The sequence below is a fragment of the Crassostrea angulata genome, chromosome 9 (assembly GCF_025612915.1).
Source record: "Crassostrea angulata isolate pt1a10 chromosome 9, ASM2561291v2, whole genome shotgun sequence".
Taxonomy (NCBI): Eukaryota; Metazoa; Mollusca; class Bivalvia; order Ostreida; family Ostreidae; genus Magallana; species Magallana angulata.
The window spans coordinates 13,419,044-13,434,245 of NC_069119.1; the positions used below are offsets into that span (position 1 = coordinate 13,419,044).

The 15,202-nt window shown below is 32.6% G+C and overlaps 1 protein-coding gene across 1 annotated transcript; it reads left to right on the top strand.

Moving 5' to 3' along the window:
- The first annotated feature begins 770 nt into the window (after positions 1 to 770).
- LOC128162370 (uncharacterized) lies at positions 771 to 13,489 on the top strand. Its single transcript, XM_052825531.1, has 3 exons — positions 771 to 1,123; positions 6,048 to 6,595; positions 11,301 to 13,489. The coding sequence occupies exons 1-3, from the start codon at positions 914 to 916 to the stop codon at positions 11,665 to 11,667; spliced, it is 1,125 nt and encodes a 374-aa protein (XP_052681491.1). The 5' UTR covers positions 771 to 913; the 3' UTR covers positions 11,668 to 13,489.
- Positions 13,490 to 15,202: the final 1,713 nt, after the last annotated feature.

The following is a 15,202-nucleotide window of genomic DNA, read 5'->3' on the forward strand; positions in this document are numbered from 1 at the left end:
CATATATTGAACATTTAAACTTTTTTTCTCAGGTAATAGATATTGTGTAGAATGTGATCCAAAGGCAAGAGGTGGCGGTGTATCAAGGGAAGAGCTTAAGGTGGGACAGAAAAGAGACCCAGTATTATCAAGGTTGATAAAGAGCATCAGCGGTAGAAAGAAACCAGCAAGAAATGGGTGTTTTAAATGAGACCAGAACATACTACCATGTAAAGGAATTTTGATTACTTTTGCATTTGGTCTTCAGAGAAGTAATTATCTATGAGGAGAAAAGGAAAAAAACTATTTTTGCTATTGGAACAGAGGAAGAAGGCTTTAGTAGGACTCCATAATGGTAATCCCGGAATAAGCAGAACAATATCATTGCTGAAAGACATATTTTACTGGCTTGGTATGAACAAAGCAATAGACGAATGCAACCTCAATTTGTTCGCTGCGATGTCAGGCCATGAGAATAATTTCATCAGTCATCACTAACAAGAAATGTGTTATTAGAAAATTGACTTATGAACTTGCCTTCAAGTTTCCAGTTAGAAAAAAAAACGCCAATTTTATATTTTTAGCCGAAGTTAACCATGTTAATTTGTCAATATCTTTATCACATATAATCGTCTAATACATGTATACCATATCAAAGCTTTATCATATAAGCAAAATAAATCATGCGCCGTGTGTGTATGAGGACGGATATGCTTCTGCTTTAAGATTTAAAGATGATATGTAACAAAACCGGCCACATCTTCCAACATCAACCAATCAGACTGATAAACGCCATCTTGTATTATCAAAAATTTCATCTTCTTCCTTTTCTGGCCGCATTTGCAATAGGGCTCATGATTAAATGCCAAAATATATTATTTAGTGGTGGAAAGAACAAAACAAAAACCTCGTGTGGAATCAATAAGTAAAGAAAATGGCAAGCAGTCAAGATATAGAATCTCAAGGCATCGGTCTTCATGCAAGACATGGCGTCCCCGAACCCGAATTTCCCGACATTCAGGAGCCCGAGCCCGCACTTCCACAGAAGAGATATGTTAATATTTACACGTTTACCCGTGTTTTATGTGGCCTTCTTATCGTAACAAATACAGCGATGGATTGGGCGTTGTACGCTGAATTAGATGTGAGTTGTACATACCTTTGTATTTTTTTAGGAATCGGGATTCATTCTTAAAGTATTATGAAGAGATAATTTTGATTGGGGCGGGTTAAAAATCCACTGAGAGGCAGACCGAATTATGACTTCAGCAATTATATACGATTAAATATTAGAATATTGATAAATAATTATTTATGTGCTTTTCATTTCTTTTAATTATGCAAACCCTGCTTAGGTCCCAACAATACGTCATTTGAATTTATTGGATTGCACATTATAAAATCGATTCGTAGTGTTATCACAGACAAAGAGACTGAAAATGTATGAAATATTGTGATAAAAAATGAATAGCTGTCGACTTTATACAAATATAAATTCGTTAGCTATCGAATAAATATCAATTACTACAAAAGAGATGTATTTGTATATCAGAATAGGTTTATCACCCCAGTTACTGTAGCAATTTAACGTATTTAAATTTTTTAATTTAACCATAACGTTTGTCATTTTGACTCTCAGGGAAATTGTCTAGTACTTATTTGTGTGGGTGTTGAAATAATAATCTAAGTAATGATAATCTATATATATAGCTCTGAAGGCTGAAACAGTGCTATACGCGGCATGCTAAATTGGATTTTCTTTCTTTTTTAGAACCTTAACATATTTCAGTTAGTTTTTCAATCAGCATAAATTGCATTTCGTAAAGAAAAAAAAAACTCTATTGAGCCTTTGGCTCATATAAGTTGTGAAAATATCAAACAATATAAAAAAAACCAAAATGAAAAATAACCACGACACACCGCACCATCTTTATTTTTGTTTTTGGGTTTTTTGTTTTTTTTTTTTGTTTTTTGTTACGAAAGTTTACAAGTGTTACTTAACGAAGGGCTTTATGGAAGATTTGATCACGTACCAACCCGTATTTATATCCCGATATACATTCAAAAATGCCTTATTTCTTATATTTACATTTGTTGCAAATTATGACGATAAAAATGCTCCATACTTTCTCTTTTGTGATGACCTAGAAAGCCGCTTCGATTAATATGACGTAACAAAAAATAGTGCAACAATGTTGCAAGCATTTGATTGTCGTAATAAATATGACACTACTTTTGACAAGACAACACTTTTTTATTATTAAAAAGGGAAACAGAAAAGAAAATTCACTTGTATAATTGAAAAAACCGATTGAAGCTTGGCGGAATAGTACCACCTCTGTTAAAGTCACAGAGCGGTTAGAAATTTAAAAACAAAGCGATTGAAATTTGAGTTAGAGTCTACTTAGGCATTTTCAGGGGAAACTCTATCGCAGAATCAGATTCAAGAGCATACTGATTTCCTCCGACATTATAGAGGAAGGCTATTTTAACTTCGAAGTTCTTCTTACGGAACAAATCTGACAGAAAAGCACAAGGAGTTAAATTTGACCATGATCCGTGAATGAACTTAACATGAAAGGTCCGTGAATTTTGACCGAGGCTTGTAATAAAGTCAAATTTTAACTGAATTAACGCCTTTGAAAAATTGCGATTGTAATTTTCAAGAACGCCTCGTTACAATGTCGACCCATAAACATTCTGTTTACAGGCCTAACGTGTTATCCAATATGAATCATTTATCCCCGCAATTAATGTTATATTTTTTAAGAAAATTAATGAATAAAACTTTGCATAACAAAATACACATACGTTTATTTTTTATGCCTAAATTATGTTTTCATTACGATATCTAATATGTGTGTTTCAGCACAAGTCACATAGAAAAAGTAGTGACCTAGATTATTCATGCGCTACTTTGACCTCTTGACCCATAATGATGTTATGAAGGAATAACAGCGGATTGCGCAAACAGTGTTATATAAGGGAAAATATTTGCAAGTGTAAATATATTGATATGAAAGTTTTGATACTAATGGCGAGTGCAATTCGCTGGCGCGCAGCACTTGCGAGAGAAGCAAGATTTTTCAGACCAAATGCACATTCATTCAACGGATTTTTTTGGTGACAGCTATTAGGAACAGTAATGCAATGTTTTTATCGGACCAGCAGTTCCCTGTAAATATGGTTTCCCATTTAATGCTCTCGCGAGAACAAGCAAAATAAAAATAACTAGAGCAAAGCTCGTTGCAAAGCAACGAGTGGGTCTTCCGTTAATGTCAGAAGTAAAGCTGGAAGTTCCTGTCAGAAGCAGAGCTCTTAAACCAACAACAAGAGTAACGAAAATAAAAAGATGAAAAAATCGAATTATTCCTGGTACGACTTAACAAAATACGAATGATTTTAAGTACGACTTAACAAAAACATTTCCGATTTCAAGAACGACTTAACAAAAAAAATCCGAATGTGTTCAAGAACGACTTAACAATTATTTTTGGTACGAGTTAATTTTACTTTGAACATTACGCTATTTTTTAAACCAAGGACGCGGAATCAAAATTTCCGGAAAAATCAATTTTTAAACCCCGATATCTCTGTAATGCATCGTCCGATTCAAAAACGGATTTCAGTTTTGAACTCAGCATGAAAATTACTGTAAGATACGTACGTAAAATTTTTAAAATTGAAAAACATGAAAATTCAAAAAAATTGGTTTTGCTTCCGGTTTCGACCGGAAGTGTCCGAATTGAGATTCCAGCCTTATGTCATAAGTAAAACGATTGTTCTATCTTCTCTGTAAATCTCATAGCTTTATCTTAAATCAAAAATGAGAAAAGCTCCGGACAAAATCACTTTTTAAAACGTGAAAAACGTCAATATCTGACGAAATTGATGACGTCATCAAATAATTTTTTCATATCATAGAGATCTTTCAGATACACATTACACCTGTAAATTTCAAAACAATCAATGCAAGCGTTTTTGAAATATTTGAGTTGGAAAAAAAATAAAAAGAATAATAATAATAAGAATAAGAACTAGAGCAAAGCTCGTTGCAAAGCAACGAGTGGGTCTTCCGTTAATATCGGAAGTAAAGCTGGAAGTTCCTGTATGAAGCAGAGCCCTTAAACCAATAACAAGAGTAACTAAAATAAAAAGATGAAAAAAATCGATTTATTCCTGGTACGACTTAACAAAATACGAATGATTTTACGTACGACTTAACAAAAACCTTTCTGATTTCAAGAACGACTTAACAAAAAAATCCGAATGTGTTCAAGTACGACTTAGCGATTATTTTTGGTACGAGTTAATTTTACTTTGAACATTACGCTATTTTTTAAACCAAGGACGCGGAATCAAAATTTCCGGAAAAATCAATTTTTAACCCCCGATATCTCTGTAATGCATCGTCCGATTTTCAAACGGATTTCAGATTCGTGTTCAGTATAACAAACTCTACAAACCTCGTAAACATTTTAAATTAAAACGAAAAATTCGAAAATTCGAAAATTTTAAAACACTTCCGGTTTAGACCGGAAGTGACGGAAACTAATTTCCAGTCTTATGTCCAAATTAAAACAATCATTGCTTCAACACAGAAAATTCCAAGTCTTTATCTTGAACCGTTTTTGAAAAACGCCCTGGACAAAATTACCTTTTTAAAATTTAAAAATTGACGTAACGTAAAAACGGAAGTGATGTTGTAGTTGAAAATTTTAAAACTTTGAGGCACAATAATGCTTCATAATCCCTGAAAGTTTCATGTAAATCTGTTGAAAACTTTTTGAGATATTAAGCTTTGAAAAAGTCAGAAAAATAAAGAAAAAGAAAAATAATAATAATGAAAAAGAAACAATAGAATAACAAGAGGGTCTTCCGTTGAAAACGGAAGACCCTAAAAAAAAGAAACCGTAGAAAAACAAAAGGGTCTTCCGTTGAAAACGGAAGACCCTAATTAAAGACTATATACATGCATTGTAAATATACTGCTGATACAACGTTCACGGATATATACATATGTGTTATCGCCCTTTAACATCAAATACAATCGTACGACGTCACACTGCACATTGATCAGTCAATATGTTTCAGCGTCAGTTAATTTCGACCCACAACGCAATTTCAAGCATTGCAAATAGCCATCTAACGTTCTCGCTACAAAGTAAAACTTTAAAGAACCAGATAAAATGTGTAATTGCAAGAACGACATGCTTTTTATGAAAAGGCTAGCGAAATGAGAACATTTTTTCAGAGATATGAAACAATTGTTACTTGCACTCATTTAAATGTTCACATTCAATAGATTTTAAGAAGATTCCGGTGATTTCCGCAAATTTCGGGTATTCTTGACCCTTGATTTTCGATGGGGTGGGGGTAGGGGGGAGTTACAAGTTAAGCTCATAAACACTATACAACCTATATGCCAAAGTGAGTTGACGTTATTATCACTTTTAAAAAAGAAAAAAAAGTTCTGAATTGAACATTATGTTAAAATCTTTATTATTCAACGACATTTTATCCGAGATTATACTAGTTCTACAGTACCCATTAAATCATAAATCAATCATTCGAAAAAAAAACCTTGAAGTATTGCTTATATACTCAAGCGTAAAAATTTTGGATAATAAAAAGATATATTGAATTTTGACATTCATTTACTTTTTTGCATTCATCTTTATAATCTTATGAATTTTTTCTTAATTATTTTATTATTATAATACGTATATATACATTCATATCTCATAATAGGATGCGCTCGCTCCAACGGTCGCACCGTAAAACATATAAAAAGATGAAATGTTCTATTGTCTAATTCAAACTTGTAAGAGTTTTATAATGCAATACAAACTGCGTGTAAAAATGAAAAACCTTTTACTTACATGTACCACCGAACTACAGTTCCATGCACTGCAAAATAAAAACAACAAAATTTTTTTCATTCAAATATTTAGATTGTGTCAAGAAATAAGGATAAGAAGTTGATTTAAAGATAAAAAAAAAAGTGATTAACCTTATCACTCAAATATAACTTACTTTATAATCCTATTATTTTTGTCGTGTTGTAGAGTAACTGTAAAGACATAAAGAAGCGCTTTTTAGTTGTGACCATCATTGGGACAATCCTCACCATCGCTCAGATTTGGAATATAGTCTACCAAGTCAAAGTCAACTATAAGGAAGATTTCAAGTTTCAGGAGCCTTTGAATTACGTGGATGGCCGGACGGAAGCTATGCTAATGGTCTTATTTGTAGAGCTGCCTCAGCTTTTTCTATTGCAAGATTATTCAAAGTCCTCATGTGACAAAGCAAAACATTGTTCTACTGACGGAGATTCCGGCGGATCCACTACGGTAACCAAAGATCCACCTAACATAGACGGCGTTATTGATATAAAATTTCTAACTGGGTGCGCAGTTGTTGGCTTGGTTAGTTGCCACTTCCGGTATCATTTGAGTAGACCACTACCCAGATTTGGCAGGAGAGGGGTTGATGATGAGTATAAGATGTTGAAACTACAACAGACGCCAGTTCTGAAACTAATCATCTGGTTTGACCAAATTTTACCGAAAATTCTTCGGTTTGTGGGACTGGACATCCTTTGTTTATGTCGAAAGTAAGTATTCGATGCTCTAAAAAGAAATTGCTTTTATTTTACTTAAGGTCTCTATATACACCAAAAAATTGCGTTTTTGGACTGTTCGGAAAAGTATTGCATAAAGTTGTACGTGCTGAGTTTATCTGAGTTTATCTCGTTCATTTTATATTGAAGAGAGAAATGTTGAGATAACAGAGTGGAGTGCATAAGGCGCATAAAATGTCCATATAAAGACGGAAATAAAAACTGTTAAAATTAATATACACCTGCTGTTACGGGTGGGGCCACAATTGTTCGGGGGGTCATACTTTTACATATAAATATATTGGGAAATATCTTTGGTGTAGATATAAAATTTGTCAAAATCATATTCTTTTGGACTAGGGTTGGGCAATATGGGTGGGGGGGGGGGGGTCCAATTTTACGAAGGAAAACATTAAATTATCACCAAAACTCAAATGTTATTATCTATGGTTTTACTTATATGCAAGTATTTTAAATTATTTATGATTCTTTAAAACATATATAGACTTTGGCCTCACAAGGGGTTCAAAGTTTGGTGTAGGTTTATAATTCATGCATGTACAGTTGCTTAGTTCTGATCATTTTCTCGAGAACTGCAACATAAGAATGTATATACAGGATATATTATATGACACTGTTCAGATATTCTATATATGACTCAATAAAGCTGATTTTATTTTGTCCGTCATTGCTCAGGTGAGCAATGTGGCCCATTGGCCCCTTGTTAACTATATTTTAACTCATTTAAGCGGCCACCTGTCTAACTCGGCCAGCGGCCAGTGTTTTTAGGTCCCATGCTTTCAACATGCCTGTTTTCAACGGCCATTTTGTCTGTTTTGTCACATGACTTTTGACTGTGACCCCGTATCGAAAGAAGCCAAACTTAGACAGCTGATAATGAGTTAATAACAAATAATTGAGTGTGTAATTAGTATTCTGTTAAGATTTAATGAGATAATTGATTATAACACCTGTTTTGTGTTGTTTCTATATTCATTTATATACCCAATTCAGTTCAAAGTTAATATTAAATGTCCAGTCTTGCGCTTAACATGTACAGCAATTAGCCGAAGATAATTTACGCACATTTTTCTTTAAAAAATTCTTTGTGAGATAGAGGTGCGTATCATACACCCCAATGGAATTATGACATTTTTAGACGGGTAAAACATTGGCTATCGTAGTTCCGGACATAGCCTTTATACGGAAACCCTACTTTTTAAAGCGCTAAGCATAGCTCAGCGCTTTATTGTCGTTAGACTTCTATTTCCGGTGCAAGGAATAACTGCCCTCTATGAGCAGAAATATACATCATTTAAACTGGTAAGAGGTATAGGGAACCAGTTATCTGGGTGACGGAAATGGCCGAGTGGATACGATTGGTTTGCGGGGCTTACGTACATCAGCACGGGATGCTACGCAGTGATGAAAAAATATCGTGCGTATTCAGAAGCTAAAATATAGAAAAATAAAATCGATTTTTTGCAAGAAAATGTCAAAAACTGTGATAAATTACTCTTCAAAAGGTATAATTTGTGATTTTAACATATCTTTTTGCGAATTCGTAGTTTTGTTATATTACTGCGAATGAATACATCGAACACATCATCTTCAGAAAGTAACATTTATTTAAAGAAATCTGGCCTTCGATACTTTAAATTGATATTCATTAAACATAAACCAAAATTTCAATAAGGCTCATTTCCGCCTACGCTTGCACACAGTAAATTTTCTTAGAACCAAGCTAGGTTAGCGCTTTTCAGTACTTTCAGTACTTTGATTGTTTACCGCATTTAGACAATTGAAAATTATTGTTTGGGCGTATTTAGCATAAAATGTTTTGCTCTTAATCTGTTGATAGGTTAATTGAATTAAAACGGCTATTCAAAATTATTATTAACTGTTTATTCAGCAATTCGAGCTGTGCATTCACCATTTCCGTCTACGCCGCCATTATATTTGTTATTAATAAATCTGTGCAATAGAGCCAAATTGAATAATTATACTGAGTATTAATTTGAAACATGGAATAAGATGTCACCTGTCTTAAGCAGCCAGTTTGTCATCGTCCCACAAGCAGCCTCTTAAAACAGGTGCGACTGTATTTATTTAACAAATCTGATCTTTTTTTAAATCATACAAAACAATGTATATTTAGCATAACATCGATTTGTGACCCTTAAATATATCCAATACATGGAATATATTGATTTAATTTGGTGTATGCGTATCAAAACCTCAAAACCTCTAAAACGTGTCATTATAAGAACTTCATTGCCTTTTCTTTTATAGAGAGGGTTTGTGCTCCGTATTTTTGTAATAGTCTAAATAAGGTCTAATGGTAGACGAACTGATTTCAATCAACCAAAATGTGACCAAGCTATCGCACTTTAAAACAAAATTTTCAAAGTGCGTTATAAAGATTCATCAATATTTTTTCTTATCGAGAATCTAACGCACTTTGAAAAAAATGTGTATAAATCACAAAGTCTGTACTTGAAATTTCTAATATGTTGATATCATGATAATTTGATAACACTAGTGAATCTAATTTAGTAATATACCGTCTTTGAGAAAAGAAATGAGGGCGAGGATTAACCATAGATACAGGTCGATTACCAGTACATAAATTAATTGATTACAGGAAGAATGTCCCCTACCCCACACATTTTCTTTAAAAACATATGATATTCGGCAACTTGGAGTAAACGTTTAAGAACGGACAAAGAAATTTTTTTGTAAATTAAGTGCAGTGATATTGAAAACAGAACTGGCCACTCAATAATTTCTCCAAAGGTAAGTCAAAGAATCTGTAAGGTGTTCAACATAAAACCTATTTTCAAATTCTAATCAAAGAAATAACTTCATTATAAAAAAAAGTTACTTTGCCAAACTTTAATTTTTTTATAAACTTTGAAATAAGCATAAGATGTGGATTTTGTTCTCGCACTGATGCCTAAAAGATCATATCGTTTCTTATAAACATTACTAAAGATCCTTTTTTCTTATCATGCTTGTTTATAAGCACGTTCATTTGAAGCCAGTTGAAATATGTTAAACATTGATCTCTATTATTAATACATATAAATCATTCTTTTAGTTTCTGGCATAGGCCAATGTACCAGATAAGAAATAAATTTGCTGCATACATTAAAAAGGATTAAGATAATTTAGACTCCCCGAGTTGTTCTTTATGTGTAAATTGTCAAATTACATTGTACATAGGCCTCTGAGAAAAGAAAAAAAAATCTGATCAAAAAACAGTTTATCAAATTAGTTGAGAATGCATCTGGGTTCTTTTTCAAAAACCTCCCATTGAGCTTAACAAAGTAAAAAAAACATATATTTCTTATATATAAAAGTATCCATTATTTTGACCAAACCCTAAACAATTATTTTCAAAGTGCTTTAATATCGACGATATCGATGCACTTTGAATTTTGTTTTCAAAGTGAGTTGACTTAGTCCCAAAAAACGCACTTTGAATATTTTTTTTCAAAGTGCGTTGCCACAATGCATCCGCATCTTTTCTTCCCAAACATCATATCAATCCTATAAACTACAGGTTTCTAAGTATAAATCTCTTTTATTTCGATATTTAAAATAAGATAGTTACATGTATAGCCGTTAAGGCATATCAACTAAAAATATAAACATTTGAACCTGCACTTGTTTGCATTAATTTTCAAAAATTATACTTGTATTTGATATACTTTGTCATTATAATTGTTCATAAGCTAATAAACGCAGTATACAGGTCAGCTATTGTGAACCTCAAAATTAACCGTTTACCCCTTTCTTTAGAGAGTAAATACTCATAAAGTAAAAAGATATATTACTAGTATTTGGAAGGACGGTTGATTGCTAATTGGTGCAGTTCATGTGATATTTTGATATACATATCTCAATTAACATTTGGACTATTTTTCTTTATGTGAAAACCATTACATTAAATAATCTTATCGACAAGTCTTTTCATTGCGAAATTGCTCTTCATTGATCATGATAGCTAAAAATCTCATGGGTTCTCTTTTCAATGTCTTATCGAGCAAAACTATGTTAACCATTTATTTATTATAGTTGAGGATCTCAACAACTTCGACAAGACCTTGCACAATTTTTTTTTTCGAAGTGCGTTAATATCAACCATATCAGCGCACTTTGAATTTTTTTTTTCAAAGTGCGTTGACTTGGTCCCAAATTTAACGCACTTTGAATTTTTTTCAAAGTGCGTAATTTTTCAAACTACGTTGTAACACTAGTGTTTAATGGTGCAACCTTAGTACATGTAGGTTTCATATAGCAAAAGTAGGTTAAACCCCATACGATTATTTTACGACTTGATTTTCTTGAATTATTTTCTTTTCTAAATACTTTTTACCGGTATCTCAAATGATAAAAAAAATCCCAAGGAGATTGAAGCTGTTATATCTTTTTTCTAGTGACATTTTTTACTCCCTCTATGAACCCACCAAAAGGCAACATTAGTTTTTAGTTTAAATAACAGTTATCTTTTTACAAGATCTCTATATTTTAGCCCAATTTTGAATGCGGGTGAAATTAAATCGACAAAAAGAAGAGTTGATATTTTTCTTTATAGTTATAGCATACAGTAATTATGTCAATACGGATTTTAAAACGACGCTGAATTGTTTTTCTACCTACGTTGAAAGTATTAATTTCCGCTTTTCTTAAACAGATTCAAGATACCAATGGTTTTCGGGGACTGCCTCTGTGATCACTTGACCCCAATATGGCGCTGGTCCTACTTCGTCATTGAATGCTGGGTCTGTCGTTTTACCTACTGCCCAAAGCGAGACAGAGGCGAGGTATGGTTCGTGAACCGGATGAGGATGCTACGTCGCAGACCGGGTTTCCTGTGCCTGAACAAGGAGGATCCTTATTTCTTAGGCGTCTATTTTCCTTACTTTTTCATTTCGGCCTTGTTTGTTTTTCTTAACCTTATGGAAACGTATTACTGTTCCTTACCATTTTCTGGGAAAATGAAACCGGTTTCTGAAGTAGTTCGCTTCGTATACAATTTTACGCTTTTTAGATATATTTAAAGCCTGGCCCAAGTTATTGCTTCCATCACTTTTTGATAAGTATTAACAAAAATACACATACCTGTGAAAGAGGTACAGTTGAAATCGACGAAATGGAAAATATCCAAGGTATCTGCTATGACACATTATCCCTTTTCACTTATAAAAGTTGACAGGAACGAAAACAAATTTCTTACGGAGATTATGATGGGAAATTTTTTAAACTTTTCTCCATTCGGACGTAATCGGGACACCTTGTGCAATTTTTAAACATTATCATCCGGGCTTAACTATGGCTGATGCAATGCAAAATCCCCGTTTCTATTTTGCGATGTGTATTGAAACCTGAAGCGTTAGAGGGGGCGTTTTAAAACAGATAATCTGGACATTTTTCATATTAGTGGATGAACGTAGTTTAAGCACAAAAGGTATTTATTATTATCGAAATATCAAGCGAAAAGTGATGGAAGCAAATTCTCGGGACAGAGTATAGAAACATTAGTTTGTTCTTGAACATTAAATGTGCGTGTCCACTTAGGTCTAAATATCTTTTGATAATTTGATCTTTGGGACGAGTTTTATCTAGAAAAAAATACCCTTTTTGGTAGATGCACAGATCTTGTTTTTGTTTGCTGAGGGGACTTGATGGTCCGGGCCATTTTTTAGACTATATTAATTTCCTTTATAAGAGAGCTATGTATTTAGATATAGGAATTAAATCAAAATTAAAAGCTAACTCATAAAGATTTATGGAATTGTTATTTAGTATATGATAGTTTATAGCTTAACAAATTATATCTGAAATTTTAAGGTTCATGAAGATTTGATTTTTAATTTGTTCGTTTTGTTGACCACCAAGCCTCCCAAAATTTTGCCATCTTGGCAAAACACATACTGATATATGCATTGAATACAGTCATGATCTTAATGTTAAATTATCATGTATTCAATGTGATCTGTTAAGTCTTAAAATGGACGTAATTATATGAGGTGTTTACGTAAAACACACGAGCTAGAAATTTATTCATTGTCTAGACGTATATGCACACTAAACTATAATTATATTATAAAAGGAACACCAATTTTGAAAATATGGCCCATCCAGGTCTGTTTTATTTATTCAGAATTTTTTGCCGGTGAAGAGACCTGAAATGGGGGGGGGGGGGGGGGTGGTTCAAGCCAATTGCCACCACCCTTTCACCACTTATACTTTTAAAAGACAGATATTGAAAATTGCTATAAAAGTGATAGTATACAGTGTACCTCCATCCCCTTTAGTTCCCTGCCCAACTAAGCGATGTTTTTTTTTTTTATATATCTCTTTGTTGTTGTTGTTGCTTTTTGTGCTTATTAGAATATTTTTTTGCGTATATATACGGTAACTGATTTTATTTAAGTTTAATGCTAAGTAGCTGGTATATTGTATCTACATTTTTTATACACGCAGATGATAAATATTGCAGAATGTGATCATATATATATATTGAGGACCCTGTGATATTAATATTAATTAACAAGAGTTAATGCAATAATAAAACCAGAATAAACAAGACATTCTTGTGATGTCCAAAAATAAAATTAGCTGCTTTACCTGATTGTAGAGCATATTATATGGACGCCTCAAAAAGTGATCATTTATTGTTTGAAACAGAAATAACAAATCAAAGCAATTTATTAAATTTCTAAAAATAGGTAAATGGTGGTTCCTTCCATTGTATGAATTTGTTGTAACGGTAAACCGTTTGGTGTTCGACAACAATAACGAAAAAAAAATATGCGAAAACCTAGGAGGAGGAGGAGGAGAGAAGGAGTAGGTCATAAATTTTTGAAGATCGAAACTCCATCCCTCGATCCTTCGTTTTCTATTTATTTTTATTTTTTTTTTTTTTTTTTTTTTTTTGGGGGGGGGGGAGGGCTAATGCAGATTTTGAAATTTTAAGTGATAAGCAGAAAGTGTGTGTGTTGGGGGGGGGGGGGGGGGGGTGTCGATATGGGTTCTTTATGTTATAATGTTTAATGTTTTGTCGTCATTGCTTTTTTTTATTATTATTATTTATGATGTTTATTGTCATGTTTTTAGATGTTTCAGATTATTTTTCCTGCATGTACTTAATTGTTTTTTGGGTTGTTTTTTTTATCATTATGATGTACATGTACATACTCTCGTACATCAGTGTATTTAGTTCTGTTTTAGATTTTTCTTCTTATTTATGATTAGTAATTTAATAATTGATAATTAAAGTCTCGTATGAACAGAGCAGACAGACAGGAAGCAGTGTAATGAGGTCATCGTGTAGTTTTCCAAGATTCTATCTTAAAACAGGAAGTTAAGATTCAATCAGTTCTCTTTTTCTTCCTGAACATGCGTAAAATTCAAAGCAGATGATGACAGTTTGATATACTTTAAAAGTTATTTTTATTCACATTTTTTTTCTTTTTAATCACAGAGTATAATTAATAACAAACTACGTAAACCGGTTTAATAGTTTTGTTTGAGTTTTCTTGTTCTGAATATATTTTTTAATATAAGATATGAAATAATGATATGTCTTTTTTCAGATAAAATCATTGAAATAATGTCCTTGTTATTGTCTGTCTGGTTTTTTTTTTTGGGGGGGGGGGGGGTGGTTGGAAAGGGGGGGGGGGGGGGTTGCATGGCTGTTAACATACAAATTAAAAAACATATATTATATGTTTTAAACATCCCCCCTTCAAATAAAAAAAAACCAAAAATGAAAGAAAACAAAGCAAAAAACGAACAAGTAAAAAAAAAAATGCGGATCTCAGATCCAAGAAAGTTTATATAGTACAGTATATAGCTGCCTTTATATAGAAAAGATATGTCAAATTAAAACTCTTTGTCAAATTTGCCACTTACATGTAGCACTTTTGTATTAATCCAAAAATTAGTTTTCAAAAAATCATACCATATATCAAAAACTCACCATATGAGGAACCAATGCCCAAATGATATGTGACCTCTGATGCTTTTTGTTTGTGTTACCTGTCCAATTGTATATAAGATATTTTTCTTAACAGCCAGCCAGGTGAGGTACATGTATTTATACGTTCAAAGATTAACTATCCAAAGGAAATTTTTGAGGTAAAAATAATAGGACATATATAATTTTCGGTTGGTATTTTACTTCTTACCTGAATTTAAATTCCTAAAGGATTTGAAGAAAAATTCAATGGGATTTTAAAATCCGGTAAGAAAACCAAATTTCTCTTTTTGGGAAAAGTTGTTCATGTACTTGAAAATAAACAATCTTGGAAATTTGAAAAAATTCAATCAACGAGATTAATTTTTTTTTTTTGGGGGGGGGGGGGCGGGGGGGGGGGGGGGGGGTTAGTTAAATGAATACTTTTAAAAGGTAATGGGTTTGGTATGAAGTCATTATCTTAGTCCTAAGATAGTAACTTAAATCCGTAACGAGCTACATGTAAATTACGTAAGTGTACATATACATAGATAACTAATTTTGAGAGGTACTAATTATCAATTTATATATTTATAAAATACTTTAATTTGAAATTGGGTGTAAATTGTTAAAAC